Raw genomic sequence first — 27,497 nt, forward strand, 5'->3', positions numbered from 1 at the left:
TCACAAGCACCACATCCAAACCAGCTTTGAACATCTCCAGGGCTGGTGACTCCACCAACAACGTGGGCAGCACATTCATGTGGGCACAGGAACTGTTTTGCTTAAACTGGCACCTGAACCCATGTTGAAGCCAAACAGTGGCCATTTGCAGATACTTCAGAGGAACTTAAACAACAACCTATTTTCAGGAGCATTTTGTTCCTAACCCATCCAGACAGTTGTTTCCACATAGCCAGAAGCATGTCACTGTATATTCTGTGTACATTTTTATCCTCTGTAATGTAATTGTCGCTATTCATATCTGATTCTTTTTGGTTCCAGCTTACAGCCAGTGCCTAGTATGTTATGATGTATAGTGATGCAGCACATGCAGGAATAGGTAAAGGAGGGAGAGGAGGTGGTTCTATTGTCAGATTTGATCTTTCTCAATTTAATTAATTGTGGTGAGACACTGAAGTGAGTTGCCCAGGGAGGTGGTGGAAGCCTTATCCCTGGAGGTTTTTAAGGGCAGGCTGGATGTAGCTCTGCGCAACTTGATGCAGTGTGAGGTGTCCCTGCCCATGGCAGGGGGGTTGGAAGTGGCTGATCCTTGAGGTCCCTTCCAACCCTGACAATTCTATGATTACTTCTTTTCTAAGTGTTTTATCTGGATGGACAGAAAAACGATGGATCTCTATGCAGGGCAGATAGAGGAGTTTGAGTTAGCCCAGAGATTCTTTGTTGCTAGACTCTTCTTTCAGGGGATGCTCACATTTTTTGCTGGATTCAGGTGTATCAATGAAGTTACTCTTAGTACTGCAATGAAGCTTTTGGATTTAAAAAAAAGTCTGTGTGACTGTAGTGGAAAAGAAAAAAAATAATTAAACCTACTGTATGAGACAACTCTCATGTTTGCTACAAAACTGAACACAGTCTGGGGGAGGAAAAAAAAATGAAAGAAAGAGTGTATATTTGAACATGAAATATCTCCTGCAAGGAAAGAGAAGCAATTGAAGTAGGCAGCCTGCAGATTAAAATCCCAGGAGGGTTGTTGGTTCTCTCATCTGACTGCTGGAAGAGCAGAAAGAGCTGATGTTATGTGATATTATTAAGGACGAATATACAACAGCAAAATGTCAAGGCTGGGTACTATCACCAATGAAGTATGAAAGAAACAATGACAGCTGAAGAGGGAGCAGAGTGTGGCTCAAGGAAATGAATTCTCCACTTTGTTGTCGACAAAGCTTTTGCATCTGTGAAAGCAGCTCCCTGGTTTTCATCAGGAGAAAAGTATGACTCGAGTTGCATTTAGTATAACCTGTAGTAGTAGCAGTGCCAGCTCACACAGGGACAGCCACTGGTGATCCTGTGGCACTCTTCACACAGAGATGTTAACTCTGAAGCCATTGTGTCCAGATTACTGACTGAAAGGAGTTTTGAGGGATTAGCTTCTGCTGAATTTGACTCTTGGGAAGGTAAAAATTTTCTCCTACATTTTAACAGACCCTTCATCTAATCTCTGTGTTCTAGGAAGTTACCTGACCAAGGAAACTTGTGTCTTGTGAAGGAAAGTGGGAAACAAAGCCCCATCCCTGGAGGTTGTCAGGGTTGGAAAGGACTTCAAGGATGGGCAGGGACACCTCGCACTACATCAGGCTGCTCAGAGCCACATTCAGCCTGGCCTTCAAAACCTCCAGGCATGAGGCTTCCACCACCTCCCTGGGCAACCTGTGCCAGTGTCTCACCACCCTCATGGGGAAGAACTTCTTCCTAACATGCAATCTGAATCTTCCCATTTCTAGTTTTGCTCCATTCCCCCCGCTCCTATCCCTACCTGACACCCTAAAAAGTCCCTCCTCAGCTTTCTTGTATGCACAGCTTAACAGCACTATAGCCCCACCCTGTACCTTATCCATCTCTTCTTTCCCCTCCCACGGACAAAGGGGCCCCAGAAGGCTATACAATTGCGGGTGCTCCCTCTCCACCCTGCCAAATAAGAAGTTTTCAATACACCAACGGGATGATATTAACCTATCTATTATTGGCATTCTGTGTCAAATCCATAACATTATTTATCTTTTACTCCAAATCTCTGGAAATTTTCTATTTACGATTAGTGTCTAAGTGTCTAAGATAGGTACTATCTCAGACTGACACACTAGCTTAGGAAATTCAGATGTGTGAGTAAATTAAAGATATATAAATGTAAATGTGAGTAAATTAAAGATATATAAATCTAAGCCTAAACTATTTCAAACAGTGTGTGTTTGGGAAAACCATGTCCTGGCTGCATGTTCTTTATGTTGCTTGCTGGTTATGCGCTTTGTAATCAATTCAGCCTAACTGAGAGGCTAAACCAGCGTTTTTCCAGCTTTTTTTCAAAGTAAAAACAAAGAGCAGCCAACAAAACATCCTTTTAAAAAATATTTTGAAAAAACTGTTGTCCAAAATACTGCTTTTAATGTGTTTGCTCAGAGTTCCTGCAAACTCAGTCTCTAAAATAAACACTGCTGGATGTACAAATGCTGTTAAAGCACAGAGCAATATCTTAAATGAAATGAGGTGACATTTCCCACTGCCATTTCCCATGTCAGGTGATTAGCTTTGTTTGCATTGTGAGAGGAATGGAGGTTAATCTGTCTAGCCCTATACTAAGTCCTGGCTGACAATCAGTTGGTAATTGAACCACAGAAAGCTTACCTGTACTATCCACAGCTCCCCTGCTGCCATAAAAAGAGGTAGGCAAGAAGCAGTGGCAGCTCCAATTTGTGGTTCAGCCCTGCAATGGGAGCTCTGATAGCTCGGGGCAGATGCAACATCCATACAGGCTTCTAAGCTATGGGAGCAGTAAACTCTAGGCAGTGGCCCAGGCAAATACCAGGAAGTGACATTTAAATGTTTCAGATGATAATTGCACATAGTAGTAATTAATAAAACTAATTATACCTTTAGATACGTTTGTGAAAAAGATTTATAAATATCCACCTGGATATTACTCAAAGGTGTTAGAAAACAGGCCTTAAACACATTTTAAGGAGGCAAGTATGTTCTCAGTGAATAACAGTGATATCGTTGGAGAGAATGAGTCAAAACTGGTGGGGGATGGGAGATGAAAGCTCATTTCATGTGTCTGCTGCTTTTTCTTTTCAAAGTAATTTTTATTTGCCTTGCCTCAATTGTTTATAGCAATTGTATTTGCAGAAAGTGTATGTATCAGCATAACCTCCTTGTTTATTAATTACATTAAATAACATTTAATTGGGCAGAGAGGAACCTAATGAGGTTCAAAAAGGGTAAGTGCAGAGGCCAGCACCTTGGAATGAAGAATAAACTTCAGCACTACAGGCTGGGAGGTGATCTGCTGGAGAGCAGTCCTGTGGAGAAGGTCCTGGGAGTGCTGGTGGACAACAAGTTCTGCATGGGACAGCAATGTGCCCTGGTGGCCAAGAAGGCCAATGGGATCCTGGGGTGCATTCAGAGGAGTGTGTCCAGCAGAGCCACAGAGATTCTCCTCCCTCTCTACTCTGCCCTGATGAGACCTCACCTGGAATATTGCATCCAGTTCTGGGCTTCTCAGTTCAAGAGGGTCAGGGATGTGCTGGAGAGAGTCCAACAGAGAGCTACAAGGATGCTGAAGGGACTGGAGCACTGCCTGGTGAGGGGAGGCAGAGAGCCCTGGGGCTCTTAGTCTGGAGAGGAGAAGACTGAGAGGGGATCTGATCAATGTCTATCAATAGCTGAGGGCTGGGGGTCAGGAAGGAAGGGGCAGGGACAGGCTCTGCTCACTTGTGCCCTGGGATAGGACTAGGGGCAATGGATGGAAACTGCAGCATGGGAAATTCCACCTCAACATGAGGAAGAACTTCTTCACTGTGAGGGTCACAGAGTCCTGGAGCAGGCTGCCCAGAGAGGTTGTGGAATCTCCTTCTCTGGAGGCTTTCCAGCTTTTGTGTTCCTGTGTGACCTGTGCTGGATTTGATGGTCCTGCTCTGGCAGGAGGGAGTGGACTCAAAGACCTCCAGAGGTCCCTTCCAATCCCTAACATCCTATGAGCCTGGTAATAATACAGACATTATATAATAATGACATTAAATAATACAGAAGCTGCAAAAGTGTGTAGGGAAGCATTTTGCACTAGGGATGAACAACTGGAGTGCTTGGAATTGTCCTTTATCAAGCAAATCACTTTTTTTTTCCCACTTTCATAGATCAAACAGGTTAATAATATTTAAGCACACTATTTCATAAAGATGTTGTGCAGACCCATTAGTAAATCCACATGCAGGTCTTTGATTACCTTCAGTATATCCAAATGTCACTTCTGAGCTTGCTGTCCTCACTGGTTTAGTTTCCTACTCGTAGGTTATAAAGTGGTACTTGGTGGCATAATTTAGGATACAACTGAAACTATCACCCTGGCAGTCAGTTCAACACTCATACACTACTCTTTAGAAAAAGCTATAAAGTACACAGATTGTCTTTTCTTAGTGATTATAAAGATTTATTTGATCTCTAGCTCTAATATCCATGGAAGGTTTTCTTAGTATTAACTTCTGAGATCAATAAATTGTGATGCTGATCTCCAGAGAAGCCAGTGCCTGCTAACTATCACCTCGATGTTTACCCTTGTCGAGAAGCAGTTGTAGCAAATGAAATTGGCTGCAGCCACTGGGTGAAGCTACAGTGGATGGTCTGTGTTTTATGGCACAATTAATGAAGCTGGATACGCAGGTCTCTTCCTAGAGAAGATATGATTATAAAGACGAATGAACAAAGAAAGATGTTGGTTTATGAGGTGAGGTGAATCTGTTCTCATTCAAAGAATAGACTGGAAGATGAGGATTGCTTTCTAGGGAGTGTGGCTTTAGCTATGTGCATGTATTGCATACTTCTTCTGTATTGCTGGGAGGACTCTGACTACATTCTCTAATCTGCTGTTGGACAACTCACATCAGTATGCAGGTTTTAAAAGCATTCTGATTTGAGGCAGTTATATACAAGTGGAAGAAAACAAAACATTTCTTGCATTGCTCTCCAAGAATAAATGATCAGGGCAAGTCATGTAGGAACCTGCCTGGATGCATTCCTGTGTCAGGTGCCTTAAGTGGTCCTGTTCTGTGGAGGGTTTGGACTCAATTACCTCTGAAGGTCCCTTCAACCCCTAGCATTCTGTGATTCTCTGATCAGCATGGCCTAGCACTGACTCCATTGTGTCCATTCAGTATCATAGAACTGTCTGCAGTCCCTATTACAAGAAAGACCTGGAGGTGCTGGAATGTGTCCAGAGAAGGGCCATGAGGATGAGCAGAGGGCTGGAGCTCCTCTGCTATGGAGACAGATTGAGACTGTTGGGGCTGTTCAGTCTGGAGAATAGAGGCTCCAAAGAGACCCTATTGTGGCCTTCCAGTATCTGAAGGGGGCTACAAGAAAGCTGGGGAGGGACTAGAAATGGGTAGATTCAGATTGGATGTTAGGAAGTTCTTCCCCATGAGGGTGGTGAGACACTGGCACAGGTTGCCCAGGGAGGTGGTGGAAGCCTCATACCAGGCTGGAGGTTTTTGCAGCCAGGCTGGATGTGGCTGTGAGCAACCTGCTGTAGTGTGAGGTGTCCCTGCCCATGGCAGGGGGGTTGGAACTGGATGATCCTTGAGGTCCATTCCAACTCTGGCAGTTCTATGATTCTATGAAAATTCTAATACTATCCATCTGCTAGACTGCCAGCTCCAAATTAAAAAATAGTGACCTAAAAGCACTGAAAAAAAACTTACAGAGTTGGTTTTGACATTTCCTAAGCAGTTCTTCTGAGGAACACTTGAATTGCTAGGGGTTCAGTCATTTTTAAATCGGAGCTTTGGAAATTCTCTGCCCTGCAGAACATCCAGAGCTTTCCAGCAACACATGGAAAAGGCTCAGTCTACAAAACCCAGATGTGTCATCAGTGTGCAGGAAAAATCCATTTTGCAATGTTATAGTTGCAAGGCAAAGTAGTGTGCAAATAAGAGCTCGCCCAATTTACCTGATTTTGTCTCATATGTATAATTATGGCGCAAATGATGTTTAACATCTACCCGTTTTAAGGTGTGATTATACCTTAATGCTATAGGATCTGCTGGTTAAATGACAACTAAAATCTGCCAGTGTTCAGACCTAAAGTTAGTGGCTGTTTATAATGAGAACAGGATTGGTTTAGGCAACTAATAAAAAGTTGTTACTGGGTGAATTCCTTGCCATGATGGGGGGTTTTTGGCTGTATATGGAGCTTCAGCCTGCAAAGTGTGATCATGACAAATACCCTGTGGATGGTAAATTTAGGTGGGAGGTGTGATGTGTTGAGATTGTTAATATGTCCCTTCAGGAGGGCAGGCTGACAATATCTCTCAAAGCAGTGATTAGTTTGGAAAGGCTTGCTTTTTAATAGCTTGAGAAAAAACACTTTTGGTACTGTCTCACTTAATTCTCCACTATAATAAACTTTGTTAGATCCACTGCATTTAATTAAGTTGCCCTGGCAGAGAAGCTGCTCTGCATTTCTTAGAGAGGAAAATTACTGAAGCTATTGGAGGGGACACTGAAGCTATGTGTAAGTGGACAGCTGCAGCCAGACACAGACTCTTCTGCCAATGCTCCTCTCTAGCCAGACTCAAACCAGTTTCAGTCCAGAAGCTACGTAGTTACAGTGCCCCTACAAATATACCCTACCTCTCTGCAGCCCTTCTAGGTCAGGCATGGTGCCACATCAACATGCCATCCAGACCTAGGAAGAAAGAAGTGCAAGAACCTCACAACTCTTCTACCTGGGCTGGCTCATGTCCAGCTATCATGGAATAGTGATTGTTTTTCTGAAGTCATTGCGTGGATGAGCCCCGAGATGCTTTGTCAAAGCAACTTTGGCATCCTTAGGGCTGTTTGACCTTGGATTCCAGGTAGCACTGAAAAATTTGCAGCTTGTGTGGTGTACAGGTACCAATCTGCTTTGCAGATTTACATACTGAGATTGTTTCAGATTGTTTAAAAGATTGGACTGCCTTCCTGCATGCTTCTGATTGCAAATTAAGGCACTTGATTTGGTTTGGAAAGCAGCAACCTGATCTTTTTCCCCTCTTAGGTTTCTATTCGGTGTAGTTTCAAAGAGAAACTGTCCTCAGCTGGACTGTTGGCTTTGGAGGCAGAACATTATCACAGAGGATGTCTCTGAGTTTAGTCTAAGACTTCACTTCCTTTTAGTAAAGTTTACCAGCCAGTTTTCTTGATGACCCAAGTGTAGAAGTCTTTAAAAATTGATGTTTCTGAACAACAGAGCAATGGATTCAACATAGGTATTGCCTTTCTGATGTGTTATTATCTCCCTTATTCCTCAACAGCTTCTCCATTGTCGAGGCTTTCTTCCTCTCAGGAAATAACTGCCATGCATCCCTTCTTTCTCCTTTACTTGCATCCCTTCTGTTTAGCAAGAAGCTATTGTCTTTTGTTTCAGGTGTGGTGTAACTGGTAAGAATCTCATTCAACACAGGGATTTTCTCAGTAGGTGTTGACTCTGAGGTCTGTACCCTGTACTTCAGATTGGACAGAAGGATTGCATACCCAAATTTCATTTCAGTTTCCATCCTGTACCAGTTGGTTGAGAAAAATATGGTATCTCTGCATAAAAATCTGATGATGAATGAACTGTTAGAACTTGGTGGGTGGAGCAGGATTTGGGCTTATGGAAGAGGCTATGATTCACAGGGATGTGAAACCAGATGTCTAATTAGTTACTTGCTTAAGTTGAATTCATTATAGTATTCTGCATTGCAGTGCCACAGTTTGAAAAGGAAGTTAACTTCTAGTCTGTGCAAACTTGTGTTTTTATATTCTCCATCACTTCTTTTCTCTTTCACCAGAGTGGTGGTGAATGGTGCCACATCCAGTTGGTGGCCAGTCACTAGTGGATCAGTGTTGGGCCCAATCCTGTTTAATATCTTTATTGATGATCTGGACAAGGGGATCGAGTCCACCATCACAAAGTTTGCAGAATACACCAAGTTGGGAGCAAGTGTTGATCTGTTAGAGGGTAGGAGGCTCTGCAAAGGGACCTTGCCAGGCTGGTCAGATGAGCAGAGTCCAAGGGCATGAGATTTAACAAGTCTGAGTGCAGGGTTCTACACTTTGGCCACAACAACCCCATGCAGTGCTACAGGCTGGGGACAGAATGGCTGGAGAGCAGCCAGACAGAAAGGGACCTGGTTGACAGCAGCTGAACATAAGCCAACAGTGTGCCCAGGTGGCCAAGAAGGCCAATGGCATCCTGGCCTGCATCAGGAATGGTGTGGCCAGCAGGAGCAGGGAAGTCATTCTGCCCTGCACTCAGCACTTGTTAGGTCACACCTTGAGTTCTGTGTCCAGTTCTGGGCTCCTCACTTCAAGAAAGATGTTGAGATGCTGGAATGTGTCCAGAGAAGGGCAACGAGGCTGGGGAGGGGTCTGGAGCACAGCCCTGTGAGGAGAGGCTGAGGGGGTGTTTAGCCTGGAGAAGAGGAGGCTCAGGGCAGACCTCATTGCTCTCTACAACTACCTGTAAGGAGGCTGTAGCCAGGTGGGGGTTGGTCTCTTCTCCCAGGCAACCAGCACCAGAACAAGAGGACACAGTATCAAGCTGTGCCAGGGGAGGTTTGGGCTGGATGTGAGGAAGAAATTCTTCCCAGACAGAGAGATTGGCCATTGGGATGTGCTGCCCAGGGAGGTGGTGGGGTCACTGTCCCTGGAAGTGTTTAAAACCAGCCTGGATGAGGCACTCAGTGCCATGGGTTAGTTGATTAGATGGTGTTGGGTGATAGGTCGGACTGGATGATCTCGAAGGTCTTTACCAACCTGGTTAATTCTGTGATTCTGTGATTGTTGTTATTGTATTTTGTCATTTGAGGGGTTAGGGACCTCTTTCCCCAGGAGCCCCAGGGATTCTACTTTTCACCAGCAGCAACCTTGGTATCATTTGTGCATATTTTTCAATCCAGATTTTATTCTTGTATTATTTTTACCATTCCAATGATAAAGTTTCCACACTTCACATCTGTCACCTCTGCAAATACAAAGACCATGCCAGCCAACAGATTGCTGAAATACTGATTAAAAAAGAGTGAGGTGTTGGATCAGTCTGGAGAGGTGTGCTGTGGTGTGCCAGCTTTTGTTCATTAGTGACGTTGCTGGTTACTGACTCTTTCCTATGTTAGTGCTCATTTGTGAGAGATACTGACTCGTGTGAAAGTGATCTTTCTGTTACACTGTGATCCAAATACTTTCCTGCAATGTATGGCTTTCCTCTTAATTTTGCATTCTAACTGAGCTATTGGGCCACGCATCCAAAAACCAAATAACTTTAAAAAATAAACATGTCCTAGCTGGTTCTGTATGAACGCATTTTTGTGTTCTCCAGCGTGTGGTACTCTTCTGTAGACACAGTATGTTTGCATATTTCTGCATGCATTTCAATCTTGGAGTGGAGAGTTCATTTGAAATAAAGAAAATGCAAAGTACTTATGCAATAATGAAATACTTGTAGTAACTAAAGGTAAATACACTTCATATTGCATTTGCTTTGTCAGTCTAATTCTGTTGAATATTTCAGTGTTGCCTTTGAAGTCTTTTCCTTCTCTTTGCTTAGCTTTGCTCTCTCCTCTCCTCTCCTCTCCTCTCCTCTCCTCTCCTCTCCTCTCCTCTCCTCTCCTCTCCTCTCCTCTCCTCTCCTCTCCTCTCCTCTCCTCTCCTCCTCTCCTCTCCTCTCCTCTCCTCTCCTCTCCTCTCCTCTCCTCTCCTCCTCTCCTCTCCTCTCCTCTCCTCTCCTCTCCTCTCCTCTCCTCCCTCCTCCCTCCCTCTCCCCTCCCTCCCTCCCCTCCCTCCCTCCCTCCCTCCCCTCCTCCCTCCCTCCCTCCCTCCCCTCTCCCTCTCCCTCCTCTCCTCTCCCTTCCCTCTCCTCTCTCCCTCTCCTCTCCTCTCCTCTCCTCTCCTCTCCTCTCCTCCCTTCCCTTCCCTTCCCTTCCCTTCCCTTCCCTTCCCTTCCCTTCCCTTCCCTTCCCTTCCCTTCCCTTCCCTTCCCTTCCCTTCCCTTCCCTTCCCTTCCCTTCCCTTCCCTTCCCTTCCCTTCCTTTTCTTTTCGTGTTTTTTGGTTGGTTGGTTGGTTTGGTTTGGGGTTTTGTTGGTTTTTTTTTTTTTTTTTTTTTCCCCAGACTGTAAAAGCTGTGCCTAGAGCTTGACTGGAAATGCCAACACCTGTGTGCTTTTCTTTCAGAGCACAGACATGAGCCCAGCTAGTAGCATCACCTCACTCCCTGTTAGCCCTCTTCCCGAGGAGCCGTTATTTTTCAAGGTACATTTCACTACTTTCACAGTCAATACTATGTATGGGGGTTGGCTTCCATGCTTTCTGCTCTGCTGTGACATGCTGGTATTGCTGCTTCCTTTTCTTCAGAGAACTGGCATATCAGCAGATGTTGCTGTATGTATCTGTGTATGCCAGGCAGTTCTCAAGAAAGACCTAGAAAGAAAGAGTATTGGTTTTGAGGTGACTTGAGCTCTAAAGCATTCCTTCTAAGGCTGTGTTTTTATCCATCTCATCTGCCTGTGCTACATTTTGATGTGTCCATTCCTCTATGTAATTTTTCATCAACAGATTTCTCTTTGTGTTGCAATTAAGGTCCATATCTTAACGAAATAATGGTTAGTTACCCCAAGGACACAGGATATGTCAAAGAATGGTTTTGACATCGGTCCAGCATAAGCCACAGCCTTTTAATAATAAATTATGAGGTGATATCTGCAACCTCAAAAGCCTTACACTGCAAACAAATGGCCTTATGTCACTTTTTCACTTGGCTTCATGGTGACCAGCCCTGGGACACAGAAGGGTCTTAAACACAGCCTGACTCTTGGAAGAGGTGTCCTGAGGCCATGCAGGTGTTCAGAGTGGTGCTGTGCATGCAGGCATAGTGATTGCCTCACCAATTGTTTGCTGGGTAAAGGAAAAGGGAAGTTGGATCTTTAACACCTTTTTGTCAAATGTGTGTCATAATATAAACAAAGTTACTCTCAGGGGACCATCCCCTTTAAAATGTCTTCTTTCCCCAGTCATTTTTTGCCTAACATCTGAAAACAGTTAGTGTTTTTACACTGCTTTGTGATGATGCTGAATTAAAGTTGATAAAGTAGAAGTTTAATGATTTAAAATTTGTGTCTCTCCTGCACATGCCTCCAGTGCAGAAAATAGCAGCTCCCTTCACACCTGGACAACCCCATTACAAATGCTGGCTTTGGGTTTTTTTTCCCCAAATATTTTGTATGTCTGTGCAAAAGCTGCACCCTGCAGTTCATCACCAGTTGGACATCCAGCTCGTCCCCTCACTCCTGTTAGCAGGATGGTTAAGGACTGTGCTTGCTGAGGAATTTCATAGGCGGAGGTACAGATGGGACATCTGTTGTCACTGATTCCCATTCCTCTTTTGGGATTTCATGTTCTCAAGACCTGGAGCTCTCAATCAGATTTTGATGAAATGGAACAATGTTGTGCCTCTAGAGTAGAGAGTTGTGTCTTTTTTTCTTGGGAAAGCCACAGGAAATGCACATTAAAAGTCTTCTGAGTGTTTTAAGGCAGATTTGGTAGTTGTTGTTTCTCCCTCTGCCTGGGAAACCCCTAAGATACACTGCATACAAAGAAAGAGGCTTCTTAGCTGAGATAAAGGTGTAAGAAGTAAGAAAATCTAATGTTAAACAGTTACAATGAAGTCTCCTGCTTGAATTCTCAGCTGTGGTAAGCAAACGCTGCTCTGTTTGTATCAGGAGCACTCAGACAAATACACCACAGTGCCTTTACTTCTTTGTAAAGAAAATGGTGCTTGTATAGCTCAAAATTATTTGTAAATTGCTTCTCTGAAGTGGAATTGTTGCTCTAATAAAAATATGAAGGTATTTCTTCATATCAGAAGTCTCCTTCTGTTGTATTTTATAGTAGAAAAAACTGAAAAAAAAAAGAAAAGAAAGGCAGGGAGCATTATTTAATCTTTTATTTTCAGTTAATTTTCAAAATGGGAAATATTTTCATTTAGAATTAAAGTAAAATGGAGGCCAGACTAGGAGAAAGTCAAATCCATCTCATAGCCAATGCCTTTAAGTAGAAATAAAAGTAATACAAAAGGTAAGTTTCTGTTATTTCTCCCTGGCTCACTCCAAGAGAGAGCAATATTTTTCCAGCAGTAGTGTGAATGACTGCTTTTACAAGCCATAAAGCTCTCTAAATACTGTCAGTCTGTAACATTGGCTTTTGATGAGGGGATGATGAATTTCCCTTAGCAACAAGCTAATAACCTTTCCCACCTCCTTGATGTAGAAATGAAGATTGAAAAAGGGATTCTGTGGTTCTGGAACACAGGTGTAACAAAGCAGCGCAGCGTAAATGCTGTGTCTCTTTGGGACAGTTGAATTCTCTGAGCTAATGAGCTCGTATATTAAACTGTGCAATGAAACCAAGCCCCTGTTCTCACTCATACCTGCTTTTATACCAAGAAAGAGGGACTGTCCTTTCCTGGATTTTATCACTCCTCTTCACAAGAAAGTCTGAATTCTTGCATAAAGAAGGAATACAAATCCTATCATCATACTCTCATTACATCCAACTTCACCAAAGCAGATGCCTGTCATTTTTTATCCCGCAGGATATGAGATCTATAAATATGAAGGAGAACCTGAGCTTATTGAAAAACATTTTAAGATTTTAAATTTAATCTAAGGAAAATTGGAAGCAAGATTCCCACGGGAGTGCTTTCATGTTGCATCTCAGCTCTGGTGACACTGAACTCAACTACCATTTTCACAACGTGCTGCACATGCTGTGAAAGATCCAAATCATGTGAGACCATATTCAGACACATGTGGAGGAAAGTCTTTCCCAGTACAGCAGGAGGTGCTCCACCTGGATTCTTTCAAGAAGGTTATTTTCATGGATTTGATATGTTGTATTTGTCAAGACAGTACCTTTAAAGGAATGTCAGTGATACCTAGCAAAAGGAATAGGAAACAATTGAACAAGTGCAGCCAACTCCAGTGCTGTTTAATCCTGAAAGCAACCCTGAGAAAACGAATGCAAACACATCTTTAATGCCATTCAGCAACCTTCACTCCAGAACTGTCGTTAATAGTGAAACAGCAATGGACTTTGGGGTTGCTTGAGGAAAGCAACCTCACACAGCAGCCTAAAGTACAACCAATTGTTTGTTTGACTTGGGGTTTCCTTCTCTCCTGCAGTTAGCATCTGGGGCAGTCTTCGGAGGCTTAGCAAAGCATCCTGTGCAGAGATGTATGCAGACTTGCACACGTGCATGTATGCACTCTTGCAAAACTTTTCTAAACTGATTCATGACAAAACACTCCTAGGCATTTCTTTTTAGCAGTGGTTATTTCAATATCAAATTCCAGCTTGCAGTCCTCTGTTGTCTTCTGTGGTGGTTAAATTTACTTAAAAAAACCCCAACCAACCAACCAAACGCCTAAGATGTATTTTTTTCTGTCACAAAAGAACATCTTCTTTGTTGGTGGTATTGCTCACAAAATTTTTTGTAGGGAAGATGTCCTCTTCCTTTGAACAGAATTTTATCCTTCTGGCCCTGTATAATAGTTCTTGAAGAATTAGAGCCTTATCGTTACAGTTTGAAACTAAGATTTGGTTGTTAACAGAACTTTCCTATGGTTTGGGACAGTTCAAGAGGGGTGAACTCCTCAGAGTTTACATTGTGATAATGCTAGGTCCATCTAATTCAATTGGTCTGCAGAATAATAGCAACAAATAGGTTAAAATCATTCCCATGGAGTATTGAACACTTGCAGCAGAGTTGTTTTGTGCTCTCTGTGCTGCTGGACCTTGCTGCTTTGCTGGTGGGGTTCAGGCTGTGCTCTCTTCCTTCTGACCCTGGGCCTTTGCTGTTTGGTTTCCGTAAGAGGTACAAAGGGAAGGAGGGGAAGGAGGAGGCTGAGCTTTCCTTGGGGCACTTTGTCCCTAAGTGGGGGGTGGGGGCAAGGGGAGCTTGTGGGAGCTGTTAAACAGTGTAAATACATTTTGTACAGGTTTATTGCATTTTATACTGTTAGAATTCCAAATTCTGAGTGTGGTGGTTTGCTCTCTGTAGCAGATTTACCAGAAAATAAATGGTTGGGGGGATCTAATTCAAGCCATAACACTTGTCTTGGGGAAAAATATCAGGTCATTGCAGAAAAAATTCAGAATGAAGACTTCTAAATACAGTAGAACAGATTGGTATTTGTCACACAAACTTAGCTGAAATGTTATATAGCAAAACTGTAGCTGCCTTAAGTGTGAGTGAATTTTACTTGTGACTGCTTCTATCTGTTCTCATAAACTGTAATTAAAAATAATCTTGCCTTTCATTGAGCAGAGCAGCGAAGGAAGGGGTGTTTCTGAAAGGTCAGCTTACCAAGAAGTGTCTCATCCAGTTTTAGAACCTGCTCCTTTCTCTTTCTCATCATACTGTGCTTTATTCTCATAGTATTTTATTATTTTTAAATCATTATAAAATACAGTGACAGGCACTTTTAAGAAGGGATCTATGACAGCCATTCAGTACTTAAGATAATCTAATATTACCTAATTATATGTGATCTTTTCTAATGACCACCAGTCTTCCTGGTTATTAGCCACAACCAAGTTGTAAATGGCAACCATAATAGTAATTAATTATAGCAATGTTTAATTGTGTTTCAATTCCATGATTAATCTCAACTATGCTTTACTAATTGGCATTAAACTTGAGAAAAAAACTTACTTACATTCTTTCCTTTCTGCTTTGAGTGAACCAAGAATTTCCTTCATCATTTAATATTTTACCATGTTCTGGCATTTGTAATTAATACTCTTAATGCTAATTCCCTGAGTGGGAGTGGAAGTGGCAGCATGAGTATCAAAAGCTAAGAGTCCTTAGCAGTGTTACCACTGGCATAGGTCTAATAAGGTATAGATCTAGCCTAAATTTTGTCTACACTAATAGCTCTGCTATTCACCCTGCAGCTCTGAAGGCTCTGTAAATGCAGGTCCTTGCAGTCACTAATGGGCATGACTCTCTGGCAGCTCGTGGTATTCGTGTGGACAACTTTAACAGGAGATAAATTTTCCATCTGATCAATAATCAGATTAATATTTTTACTGCAGATGTTGGGAAAAATTGATGTGGCAGTCACAATAATAATTTCTATCTGGCCAGGGTGACTTATCTTTAAGAGCATGGCTTTACCTATCTAGCTGAAACATGAGGTCTTGTCCGTAGTCAGCAATGATGACAACTTCGAACAGCTTCTTGTGCCAGTTGACACACAGAAAAGGCTCCAGAGAGACCTTATAGCAGCCCTTTAGTACCTGAAGGGGGGGACTACAGGAAGGCTGGAGAGAGACTGTTTGCAAAGGCCTGCAGAGAAATGACGAGGGGCAATGGCTTCAAACTAGAGCAGAGCAGACTGAGATTGGATGTTAGGAACATGTTCTTTCCTATGAGGGTGGTGGAACACTGGAACAGGTTTACTGGAGGGTGGTGGTTGGGGCCCCATCCCTGGAGATATTCAAGGTGAGGCTGGACAGGGCCCTGGGCAACCTGATCTAGTTGGGGATGTCCCTGCTGACTGCAGGGAGATTGGACTGGATGAGTTTTGGAGGTCCCTTCCAGCCCAGAGCATTCTGTGATTCTAACCACATACAAATACATAACGGGCAACTTTCATGAGGAAGGAGACTTTGTTTGTATGATGAGTCCCAGAATAAAGACCAAGGGTAATGGGTACAAGTTGCTGTTGTGAATAACGATGGATGGGTTATTAATTTATGAATTATGAAATTCGAATTATGAAAAATATTTTATTAATTATTGAAATTAATAACCGATTAATCACTTTATAAACATATTGATTGTAATGCATGGTTGTGAAAATATATTCCATAACTGGTTTAGTATATACAATTTGACCCAATTAGAATATTTACAGAATCAGTTTCTAATTAAGGGAACGAAAGGTGCATTTCCGCCGCTTGTCCACTAGATGGCAACTCGCCATGGCGCCTGGCGGCTCTAACTACGTACAGAGGCATTTACAATGTTCTCAAGAGGCAAGTCAGGATGGAGTATCACGTGGCTAGGCGCGGCGCTTTGAACTGAATGTAACTGAGTGTTGCTCACGTTAACAGATACACTGTGGCGTTCTTTGTAGACTCCATGACCCCCTGGGCAGCCTGTTCCAGTTTTCTGTCGCCCTCACAGCAAACAAATTTTTTCCTCCTGTTTCCATGGAACTTCCTATGCCTCAGCTTCCATCGCTGCCCATTGTGCTGTCATTGGGCATCACCCAGCAGAGCCTGGCTCCAGCCTCTGGGCACTCCCCCTGCACATCTTTAGCAACAGCAATGAGGTCACCTCTCAGGCTCCTCCTCTCCAAGCTCCAGAGCCCTCAGCTCCCTCAGGCTCTCCTCCTAAGGAAGATGTTCCACTGCCTTCATCATCTTTGTGGCTCTGTGCTGGACTCTCTCAAGCAATTCCCTGAGGTCCTTCCTGAACTGAGGGGCCCAGTACTGAACACAACGTTCCAGATGTGGCCTCAGCAGGGCAGAGTAGAGGGGGAGGAGAACCTCTCTCGACTCACTCACCACAGCCCTTCTGATCCACCCCAGGATGCCCTTGGCCTTCTTGGCCACAAGAGCACATTGCTGGCTCATGGTCATCCTTCCATCCACCAGGACTCCCAGGTCCTTTTCCCCTTCACTGCTCACCTGCAGGTCAGTCCCCAACCTCTCCTGCTCCATGAGGTTCCTCTTTCCCAGGTACAAGACTCTCCCCTTGCCCTTGTTGAATTTCATTCCATTTCTCCCTGCCCAGCTCTCAGCCTGTCCAGGTCTCACTGAATGGCAGCACAACCCTCCTGTGTCAGCCACTCCACCCAGTTTGGTGCCATCAGCAAACTTGCTGCCAGTGCTCTCTGTGCCCTCATCCAGGTCATTGATGAATGTATCGATCAGCTCTGGTCCCAGTACTGACCCCTGAGGGACTCCACTAGACACAGGCCTCCAACTGGACTCTGTCCCATTGATCACAACTCTCTGACTTATTCCCTTCAACCAGTTCCCATCCACCTCATTCCCCTGTCATCCATGATGCTTGATGTCCTTTATAACCTGATATTCTATGAATCTATGAATCTATGAATCTATGAATCTGTTCACTCTCTTTTCCTTTTTTCTCAGTAGCTCTGTGCACACATTTCCCAAGGCATAGGGCTCTGCCAGCAAGGCTGTCTAAGTAGAACCACAGCACTTGATTTACAGGAAATATTTGCATCAGTTCATCCAGCAGGGTATGAAATTCTCCTACTGAGATTTAACTGATAGGAAATGGAATGACAAAAAATAACATCATTAAAATAGAACTTACTGCAATAAAAAATAATATATACACATTCTTGCACAGTTTTTCCCTGATCTGTTAATTTCTTTGAGGCCTTTGTTTATCCTGGCCTGTAATCTGAGTCTGGGAAGTTGCCTGTCTTCCAAACTCTTCTCTACCTGTCGTTGATTCTGACTTCTTGCTCTGGTTGAAAACTCACTGTGTTTATAGCCCACTTTCAACACATCTTTATGTAGCTGGCTGTGCCCATTGCACAAGCTGTCCTGTACACCGTGGCATCACAAGGAGGAAGCCAGTGGAGCTACTGTGTCATCTACATGTACTGCTGTGTGATTTAAGAATGCTGTGAGTTAATTATTTAGGCAGTGTTACTGCTTAGCTCCTTTGGGTTGTCAGACATCCCTATATGAAGGTGTTTTATTTAGCTCTCTTAGGGGAAATCAGGTGAGCAAGAAGAAACAAGCAGTCTAAAAACCACTAGGACGAAAGTCTGCCTCCAGGATTTGGGCTCCATTCTCCTTTGGTTAGTGGCACTAATTAACTAACCTGAGTGTAATAAAGTCTTAAAAACCAGACTGTAGAAGGGAGTTACCCCTCAATGACTTATTCTTTTTTGAATGAGTGATTTATAGCTAAGGAGGGATTTACCAGCCAGACAAGAAGTGGTCTTGAGTGCCTGTGGGTAATGTATCGCTGCCAAACTTTGTGTTTGGAGAAGACAGGCAGATATTTACACCTCCTGGACACCAGATGGTATTTCCTGAGACTACCATTTTCTGTAGGGCTCGCAGCTCAAAGTTTGGTCTGACAACAAAATACTTCAAGAGAGGTAATAGCTGGAGGCTGCAAGACCTGAAATGCAGGATCCTTTGAGAAACCTTGTATCATCTCAGTACAGTTGTCCTGCTACAAATACAGTTTACAAGAGTTAGCTTTTTTCTCACCCCCCAACCCCCTCCCCCATTAAAAAAAAAAATATATTGCAGGGAGCATAGGTAAAACATCTATAACTTCCCAGTGCCACTGCTATAGTTACTGAAGGAATCATAGAATGATGTGGGCCAGAAAGGACCTCCAAAGCTCATCCAGTCCAACCTCCCTGCAGTCAGCAGGGACATCCCCAACTAGATCAGGTTGCCCAGAGCCCTGTCCAGCCTCACCTTGAATATCTCCAGGGATGGGGCCCCAACCACCACCCTCCAGTAAACCTGTTCCAGTGTTCCACCACCCTCATAGGAAAGAACTTGTTCCTAACATCCAATCTCAGTCTGCTCTGCTCTAGTTCGAAGCCATTGCCCCTCATCCTTTCCCTGCAAGCCTTTGCAAACAGTCTCTCTATATCCTTCCTGTAGTCCCTCCAGGTACTGGAAGGCTGCTATTAGGTCTCCCCAGAGCCTTCTCTTCTCCAGGCTCCAGATGAGACTGGGAACTACTCCTGTGTTGTCTAATTTCTTCTATGCCTCACTCATAGCTGCCTTTCCCAAATTGTGTGAACGTTCATTCTCTTTTCTTTTAGCATATTTTCCTTAGTTCATTGAAACTTTCTTCATGGAATGAGGGTTAATTCTGTATTTCAAAACTGCAAGCCACTGGCTTAGGCAAATTGATGCTTTCAATGCTATAAATTTGGTTATTTTCTCAGCAGCTGCATACAGAAACAGGATTATTGTTTTTCTTACTGAAGTCTCCAACACCAACCAGAAACACAGACGATGCTTCAACCAAAGGGATGCAGAATTATCAGCTTTTTTTCAGCATCACTCAATGTAATCAGTAGTACAAGGGTAAATACTAGGTTCATTCAGGTTCCTTCCCTCAGGCAGACACAGGATCGTGCATTGAATTCTGATCTATAGCTGCAAGGTTCCTTATTCCTGCTGAGTGCTTTATATTTAAGATTAAAAATTCATAAAACTTGTAGCATTGCAGGCTTCTAAAAACGTCTCATCACTAAGACTATGAAAAAAAATTGTATTGAAGGTTCATAGGAGGATCCTAGTATCCCTAGTAAGAGCACTGGAAGTTTTGTCCTACTGACCTCCACACAGGTAGTAAATCCTCCTGGTTTCCCTTGGCGAGGGACCAGTAGGCATAAGTAAATCTGGGTGAGGACATTGGCATTTGGGGTATCTAAAGAAACTTCTTTTAGTGAGCAGACTTATTCCAAAGGAAAAGAGGATCCACAAGTCAAACTGCAAGGTCCTACTCCTGGATCAGGCCAATCCCAGGCACAGATATGAACTGGGTACAGCATGGGTTGAGAGTAGCCCTGAAGAGAAGGACTTGGGGGTGTTGGTAGATGAGAAGCTCCCCAGGAGCCAGCAGTGAGCTCATGCAGCCCAGAAGTATTCCTGGGATGCATCAGGAGTGTGGCCAGCAGGGCAAGAGAGGTGATTCTCCCCCTTTGCTCTCCTCTGCTGAGACCCCACCTCCAATCCTGCATCCAGTTCTGGTGTTCTCACTGTAAGAGGGACATAGATCTGTTGGAACAAGTCCAGAGGAGGCCACAAAGATGATCCAGGGGCTGGAACACCTCTGCTATGAGGATAGGCTGAGGGAGCTGGGGATGTTCAGCCTGGAGAAGAGAAGACTCTGAGGGGACCTCATAACTGCCTTCGAATACCTGAAGGGATCCTACAGAAAGGCTGCAGAGGGACTTTTTACAGAGTGTCCATCAACAGGACAAGGGCAAATGGATTGAAATGGAAGGAGAATAAATAGGTTTAGATTGTCCAGGGGCCTTGAGTAAGCTGAGCTAGGTGAGAGGTGTCCCTGCCCATGGCAGGGAGGTTGGATTGGATGATCTCTAAGGTCTCCTCCAGTCTAAGCTGTTCTGATTGTATGGTTTGGAGTGAGATTCTGTTCACATCAATGGCACAGTGCCCATTCACTACAGTGACTGACATGTGCCTCCAGGTTGTGGACAGCACAGATGATGTCAGAGGCATTGTTTACATTAGAAGTAAAAAAATATATCTCTCTACTGACTATTTTAACCCCATCAATTATTTTAGAGGTGAAAATGTAAATGTTTTTTGACTGTTCCAACCCCAGGAGCAGTATTTTTGCAGTTTTGTTGTTGAAAATGAGATAAAATTGGAGTGTTTTCATAAATTGTGTTACATATAATTAAAATGTAGAGCTGTTTGCAAGGCATCATTTATTTACTAATAAATATTCCATTTCCAGTATGTGTTAGAACAGTAGAGGTATTTTCTCTTGAATAAATTAAACAACCCAGGGGCTTGAAAATGAGTTTTCTACATCTCAGATGAGTGTTCTCACAGTAGCAGGTGGTTTCTCTTTCTGGCCAGCAATTGCATCCTTCATCCAGAAAGGCTCTTGCATGTGAACCATAACATGTTTTTGAAAAGTAGGTTTGGCTTTGTCAAATAAAAGTTTTCAAATGACAGTATCACAGGCTCATGGGCTCACAGGATGTTAGAGGTTGGAAGGGAATTCTGGAGATCTTCCAATCCAACCCCCCTGCCAGATCAGGACCATAGAATCCAGCACAGGTCACACAGGAACACATCCAGACAGGGCTGGAAAGGCTCCAGAGAAGGAGACTCCACAACCTCTCTGGGAAGCCTGCTCCAGTGCTCTGTGACCCTCACAGTGAAGAACTTTCTCCTCATGTTGAGGTGGAGCCTCCTGTGCTGTGGTTTCCATCCACTGCCCCTTGTCCTATTACAGGGTGCAACTGAACAGAGCCTGTCTCTACCCCTTCACCCCCAGCCCTCAGCTATTGATAGACATTGATCAGATCCCCTCTCAGTCTTCTCCTCTCCAGACAAAACAGCCCCAGGGCTCTCAGCCTCTCCTCACAGGGCAGTTGTGCAGACTCTTTAATCATCCTTGTAGCCCTCCCAGATTGAAACATCAAATCAACATCAAATGCCAACATCAGGTGGAAAGTTCCTGCCTTTTCTATGAAAATATGTCTAAGCATATTTTTTTCTCTCGGATTTGATGTCTTGAAGGAAGGATGAATGCTGTAGACAAGAAGGAAGAACACAGTTTTGATTTGGGTAATGCTTTCTAAGCGTTTTAAACTTGCACAACTATGAGGGGAAGTGCTGTGTGCTGGTTTAGATAAGCCTTGTAATAGATTTTAGCATTTAGAATGGGAGATCTAAGTATTAAGTAAGGACTAATGAAGATATAGTGGGGAAAAATTCCCTTTAGGTGCATGAGAAACTGTGACTTGACCAGTTCCCAGGTCAATGTGTGTAAACCCTGATGGTTGTTTGGTCTCATAAAAGCCAGCTCTCTTTTGTGATGAAGAGATTATTTTGCTTCATAGGATCTGGAACAGGTTGCCCAAGGAAGTGGTGGAAGCCTCATGCCTGTAGGTTTTAAAGGCCAAGTGGATGTGGCTCTGGGCAACCTGACATATTGCGAGGTGTCCCTGCCCATGGCAGGGGGGGTTGGAACTGGCTGATCCTTGAGGTCCCTTCCAACCCTGACAACTATGATCTGGCTTTGTAGTTAATTCCTAACAGGTTTTGATCTTGATAAGAGCAGAAAATGCGGAAAGTTTGTGTCCAAATAATTGTAGGTTTTGACAGGATTAAGATTAGCAAGGAGGTTTTATGAACAATGAATGGAGAGGTATCCTTAGGTACAGAAGTAAGGATTTAGAAAGGCATGGGAAAAAGCTTTTTCCATTGATGCTGAGTGTGTCAATGAAGTTCCTAGACAGCAGATAATAAAGTTCATCACTATCAACAGCATGGTTGCTCTTTGTTAGGAAGTGGGAATGACAAGGACCGCCTCTCCCTTCCAGCCAGTTCTTTACTCTCGTAGTATTTACTCTCAGAAATATTCTATCATCCCAATGGTTGTTTAGTTGAGTCACCTTATCTGTAATGATGTTCTCTTCCTCTGCTCTCTGGTTCTCTCTGTTGCTTGTTGCTTGAAATCCACATTTGCCTTTGCTGTGCTTGTGCTTTCCCCATTCCTCCCCTTGTGACAGGATCCTTCCAGAACCAGAGCAAAGGTGAATGATTATGCAAAAGAGCAGAGCAGATAAATGCTCCTCCTGACTGTACAGAGCCAATCTGCTAACAGGATGTGTCAGTAGCCAGTGTATTTCGATTTCCGTAACTGAATGGAAACAAAACTGAGGGAAAATGAAGCAGGGATCTAAAAATTAACAAAAGGACAATTGGATCAGAAAAAGAGAGTTTGTTAGGCCAGTGAACTTTTCACAGGTGACATCAAAGCAATACTATTGCTGAAGTTTTTGTTTACTTTTCACTAAAACCCCAAGAGCCTTACATCTTCCACAGGCTGCTCTGGCTGCATCAGGTGTAAAATGCCTACGAAACTGCACTGACTGAACATATGCAGGGTATGGTTATGTGTCTTACATCAATAGATGCAATGAAAACATGAAGAAAAGACAAACAGGGAAAAATCTAGTAACAGCCAGTGTTTAAAATAGTTAATTCAGCACACTGGTGTGAAAGAATTGTGGAGTTTCACATACAAGTTACCAATGTTTTAGCACTATGAGAGAAAAATCTTAAAGCTACTAAACATTGTTTTCATGATGGTATTGCAGCTGCAAAGTAAGAGGAATTTAGGATAGTATTTGAGAGGGAAACTAGAAATGCTGTTGTTTGTGAGTGGTTGTTTGGATTTCTATAGGTCAGCTTGATCAGTTTCATTTCCTTTGGATACAAACCAAGTTGTTCCAGCATTTGCAAGCTCCATAAACTAGCACCTTTCTGCAGATGGTTCTGGAGGTGCATTTGGTGCTCTGCTCACTGAACAGTGCAAAGAGGAGGGATTTTGTGCAAAGAAAAGAGTTTGTTGAACCTGATCCCTTGACTGCTAGTTGTCATATCAGTACAGAATTAAAAGTAGCTGAGAAGCAGTTTTCCCGTCCCATAGAAATGTTGACCATTTCAGGACAGTCTCGTGCTCCTCACGGGCACAAGAAAGCAAATCATATGCTGTGCCTTTTGGCCACTCGTAGCTGTAAGGAGCAAAGCCTTTAGCAGTGACAGTAAGGATTGGCATAATCAGAAATGACCAGAACAGTACTTGTGGTGTCTCAGTATCTTCATTAATTTGTTTATGCCTTTAAGTTATTAATCCTTTAAGCCTTTTACTTCAGTCTCCTCCTTTGAATATCTTTATCCTCTCTCCCTCTGCAGCTACAGAATGGTTGAGTCCAGTGCTCTTCATTTGGTTTCCATAATCACTCTCAGCCATGTGTGATTCGTTAGCAAAATTGTAATTCCTTATGTCAAGAAAAAAATGTGCAGAATTATCTGCCCATAAATTAAACCAACACTATGATTGGGTTTATTCTATAAAGCAGTGTGCACCTCTTAGACAGAGAGAGGTCCTCAGAGTAAATGAAATCAAAAGTGGGGAAAAAATTAACAAATGTTATGAAGCTATCATTTTCTTTTATGGAGAAGTGCTGCAATCATGCTGCTCACATCATCTAGAGATCTTCAGCATGCAAATTTGAGAGGACTGATCGTCATAAGTCTTAATTAATTCTGAGGTGCTGAGGCTCTTGCAAATACCAATCCTCCTCACACTGATGTGGGATGAAGAGGCGTTGTTATCTTCATTTCACAGGAAGAGGCTGGAGGTAGGGCCCTGTGTTGATGGCAATGCACTCTGTCCTGGGCTCAGCCTGGGGAACTGATTCTGCTTTCCCTGCTTTCAGTTTCGAGCTGTTAGTTATTCCTTGCCAACCTGTGTCGTACTCGATGGGCTAATTGCTCACAGAATCACACAGAAATCGTCTTCCTGTTGAAAAGAAGAAATCTGCAGTTCCTTTGCTACCCAAACTGGAGAGCCAACCCCACTATGCAACTGCATCTCCTCATTTTCAATCCTGTGTGGGAAATGATAATTTGTCTTTAAATAAAGAAGTAGTATCTGAAGAATGTTTATTATATATTAAGATAACTTTCAATTCAATGTCCCATCAAACAGAAAATTGGTCCCGTGCAACTTGTCTGGTCTCTGTACAATACTGAAAATCCTTAGCTTATAGGAATGGGAAGAAAAAGCTTTTTCAAGTTTACATCATACTATTTGATAAGAAACACCGAGTGTTAAGTATTCCTTTGTACAATTGTTTTTATGATTTTTCTACCTGCAGAGAGCCCTTCATATGTCATATGGAAGTGAGCCTCACTTTTTTTTTTTTTTTTTTTTTTTTTTTTAAATCCTGGTGTGGTTTTCCCTCTGAGTGTCTGTACACCAAGGTCTGGAAACACAAATGGCAGGCATTTGCTAAAAGAACTTAGTCATTCTTCTGCCAGAGGGAGGTCAGGTACACCAAGGTATTCAGTTCCTTCTCTAGTATTTTTTTTGTGAGCTTATTTTGTGATTTGTGGAAGTCATATTTGCTTGCATGTTCACAGGGATGTCTTGCATACATCCATGAATCATTGGAAGCAGCAGTGCAAGCAGGCTCTGTGATACAGTTTACTCAAAAGAGTATTCCCAGAAAGGTCCAAAAAGGCAAAGCTAACTGAATTTAAGCAAGTGCATGTGGCACTAGGGAGCAGATTAAGTCAAACTGGCTTATGGGTATGATTTAAAGTACAGCTCTTTGTGATACATCCAAGAGGTTGCTGTTTGTCCAATTGCAGCAGGTTCATCCCTTCAGACTGTACTGGCAGGGTGAAAAACATAAGCATAAGTGAAAATATAAGTGAACTGGAGTGCAGCTGATCACTGTCAGGTGCTTGTGTAGCTCTTCGTACAGGCAATGTGTCAGGAGAGAGGTAAGGAAGATGTGACTAAAGACAAAAGCAGCATTTTATGTCAGTGCAGGCCTCAGGGCAGAAAAACAAGCAGGGAAGAAACAGGGGTTGAAGTTAAACAGAAGATCAGAATAAAGTAAAACAAAAGATGAGCAGCAAAGGCAGCACCTGCTCACGTGTCTGGACAGCTTGCTGTGGTGATTCTGCAGGATATTGCAGACCAGAGAGCTGGGACTTGCTTAGGGCTTTTTATTTCATGTAGCAAGAGCTGATTTAAGTCCAGGCCCTGCAGTTTCAGTCTTGGTGGGCAGTCAGTTGTGCCCAAGGTGTCCAGCTCAAGATAGGTGAGTGGATGGACGGACAGATGGATAGATAAGGTCAGATACAGCCCGTGCTACTTCCCTGTAACAAAGGCACAATGGGACACTGCTGACCAGAGCTTGAACCGGTGACTGAAATATTAATTAAAACCACCATCCTTACCAGTGTGGCTCACACTCTGCTTTCTACCTACATTTAAGTTGTCTGAAGGCAGATTAACATAGAAGAGATACTTTTAGCCTGGCTTTTCTACATTTCAGAACTTAAAATGCTGCTGAGAAAATCCATCAAAAGGTTCAGGAAAAAAGATATCCCTTCAGATATACAACATGAAACACTGTGCTCTGCTACTTTGCAGCCATGCCAGCCTGGTAGCACTGATTTGTAATTTTTTTTTTTTTTTTCAATTAAGATGAGTTTTCGTAACATCAATTTAGGCTTAAGAATGGGTAAAGGAGGTTAGTTAGGAGTCCTTTTGGTTAAGGCAGCAAAATTTCTTTAAATTGAATCAAGTAACATCATTCCTTGTTATATGAGTGCTGACCACAGGCTCACAGGGTGTTAGGGGTTGGAAGGGACCTCTGGAGATCTTCCAGTCCGACCCCACTGCCAGAGCAGGACCAGAGAACCTAGAGCAGGTCACACAGGAACACATCCAGACTAAACAGCCCTAGGGTGAAAAAATCCCAAACCATTGATTCTGTCATGCTGTGACTAATGGAGTGTTAGGCTGTTAACAAAATCAAGCATTTATCAGCATAACCAAAATGTTTACAGCCAAGATGTTTAGTGGGATTCCAGAATTGTTAGGTTAAATCAACAGAAGCCCTCTTGCTTTGCCCTGCACGAGTTCAGTTTATCAGGTGGCTCATGCTAGCTGTGGGTTGTTTGGGGATTTTTCCTCTCTTGTCTTCCAACAATGGCATATTCATCATTTTGCCCTCTTGACTCAGTTTTGTCTCTCTGATACCAGCTCTTGCAGAACAAAATTATTGCACCAAGTATCACATGGCTAACACCAGAAAAATCTCTCCTTTATTTTACCTAAAAAAGACTCCAAACATGTCTGTGATGTGCCAATTGATGCTAGTTGTGTTCTTAAATAAAATTAAGTGCAATATATGCTGAGAAACTCTGCTCATATAAATAAATAGAGGGGAAATTCATTTTGTGCCATTGCAAACAGATGTTGCATAAATAGGAGTATCTTAGGAAATTTTGCTTTGCCATACCAGCTTTTTGCAGACTGATTCTTACTCCCTCCCAGTCCTTTAGGGAATGGAATTTTGAATAATAATAACTTGAAGGCTTGTCAGTTTTTTGGTTGGTTGGTTGGTTTGGGATTTTTTTTTGTTGTTGTTGTTTTGCTTTGTTTCATTTGGTTTGGTTTGGTTTCATTGCTTGTTTTGGGTTTTTTTGTTGTTTTGGTTTGTTCTTTTTGTTTGTTTGGGGTGGACGGGTTGTTGGTTTTGTTTGGGGTTTTTTGTAGGTTTTTTTTGTTTGTTTTATTTGGTTTTGATATTTTGTTATTGTTTGTTGTTGTTTACAGAGTGTTGATGGTATTCTATACTGTGATTCTCTGGCTGCAGTGCAGCCCTGTCCCCAGTGGTGTTATTAGGAGTCTCCTGCAGAGCAGATTGATCTCCACTTGTTGCACTATTTCTCATTAAAGAGGAGTGTGCTCAGTGCTCTTGAGCAGTTGATGGCCATTTCTGATACTGAAGCCATCTGGCATGGAAAGTTGTATTTACAGGTATCGAGATGGTATAAAGAAAGCAGGAGTGATGCAATGTGCTTCAAAGAAACAGCCTACAGAAATTACTCACAATTATTTAAGACTTAGCTCTAGCTGTAGATGTATTTAAAAGCACTGGGTAGAAGTCTGATAGATAAAATGACTACAGAAGATCTCAAAAGGTACAAATCTGTAGTCAGTTGCCTAGGAATACGACAGAGTTACAGCCTTAGCAATATCATAGAATCATAGAATCATAGAATCATAGAATCAAGAAGGCTGGAAGAGACCTCAAAGATCATC

At 42.9% G+C, this 27,497-nt stretch overlaps 1 protein-coding gene across 2 annotated transcripts in view; it reads left to right on the forward strand.

The window, feature by feature from the left end:
* The window catches only part of CCSER1 (coiled-coil serine rich protein 1), an 816,857-nt gene that overhangs the window by 299,455 nt on the left and 489,905 nt on the right, over window positions 1–27,497 (forward strand). For both annotated transcript variants that reach the window (XM_054382972.1, XM_054382973.1), the window contains exon 6: window positions 10,241–10,318. In XM_054382972.1, the coding sequence (XP_054238947.1) occupies window positions 10,241–10,318 (78 nt within the window). The remainder of the gene's footprint in view (window positions 1–10,240; window positions 10,319–27,497) is intronic.

This window comes from Indicator indicator, chromosome 8 (assembly GCF_027791375.1).
Source record: "Indicator indicator isolate 239-I01 chromosome 8, UM_Iind_1.1, whole genome shotgun sequence".
Lineage (NCBI taxonomy): Eukaryota > Metazoa > Chordata > Aves > Piciformes > Indicatoridae > Indicator > Indicator indicator.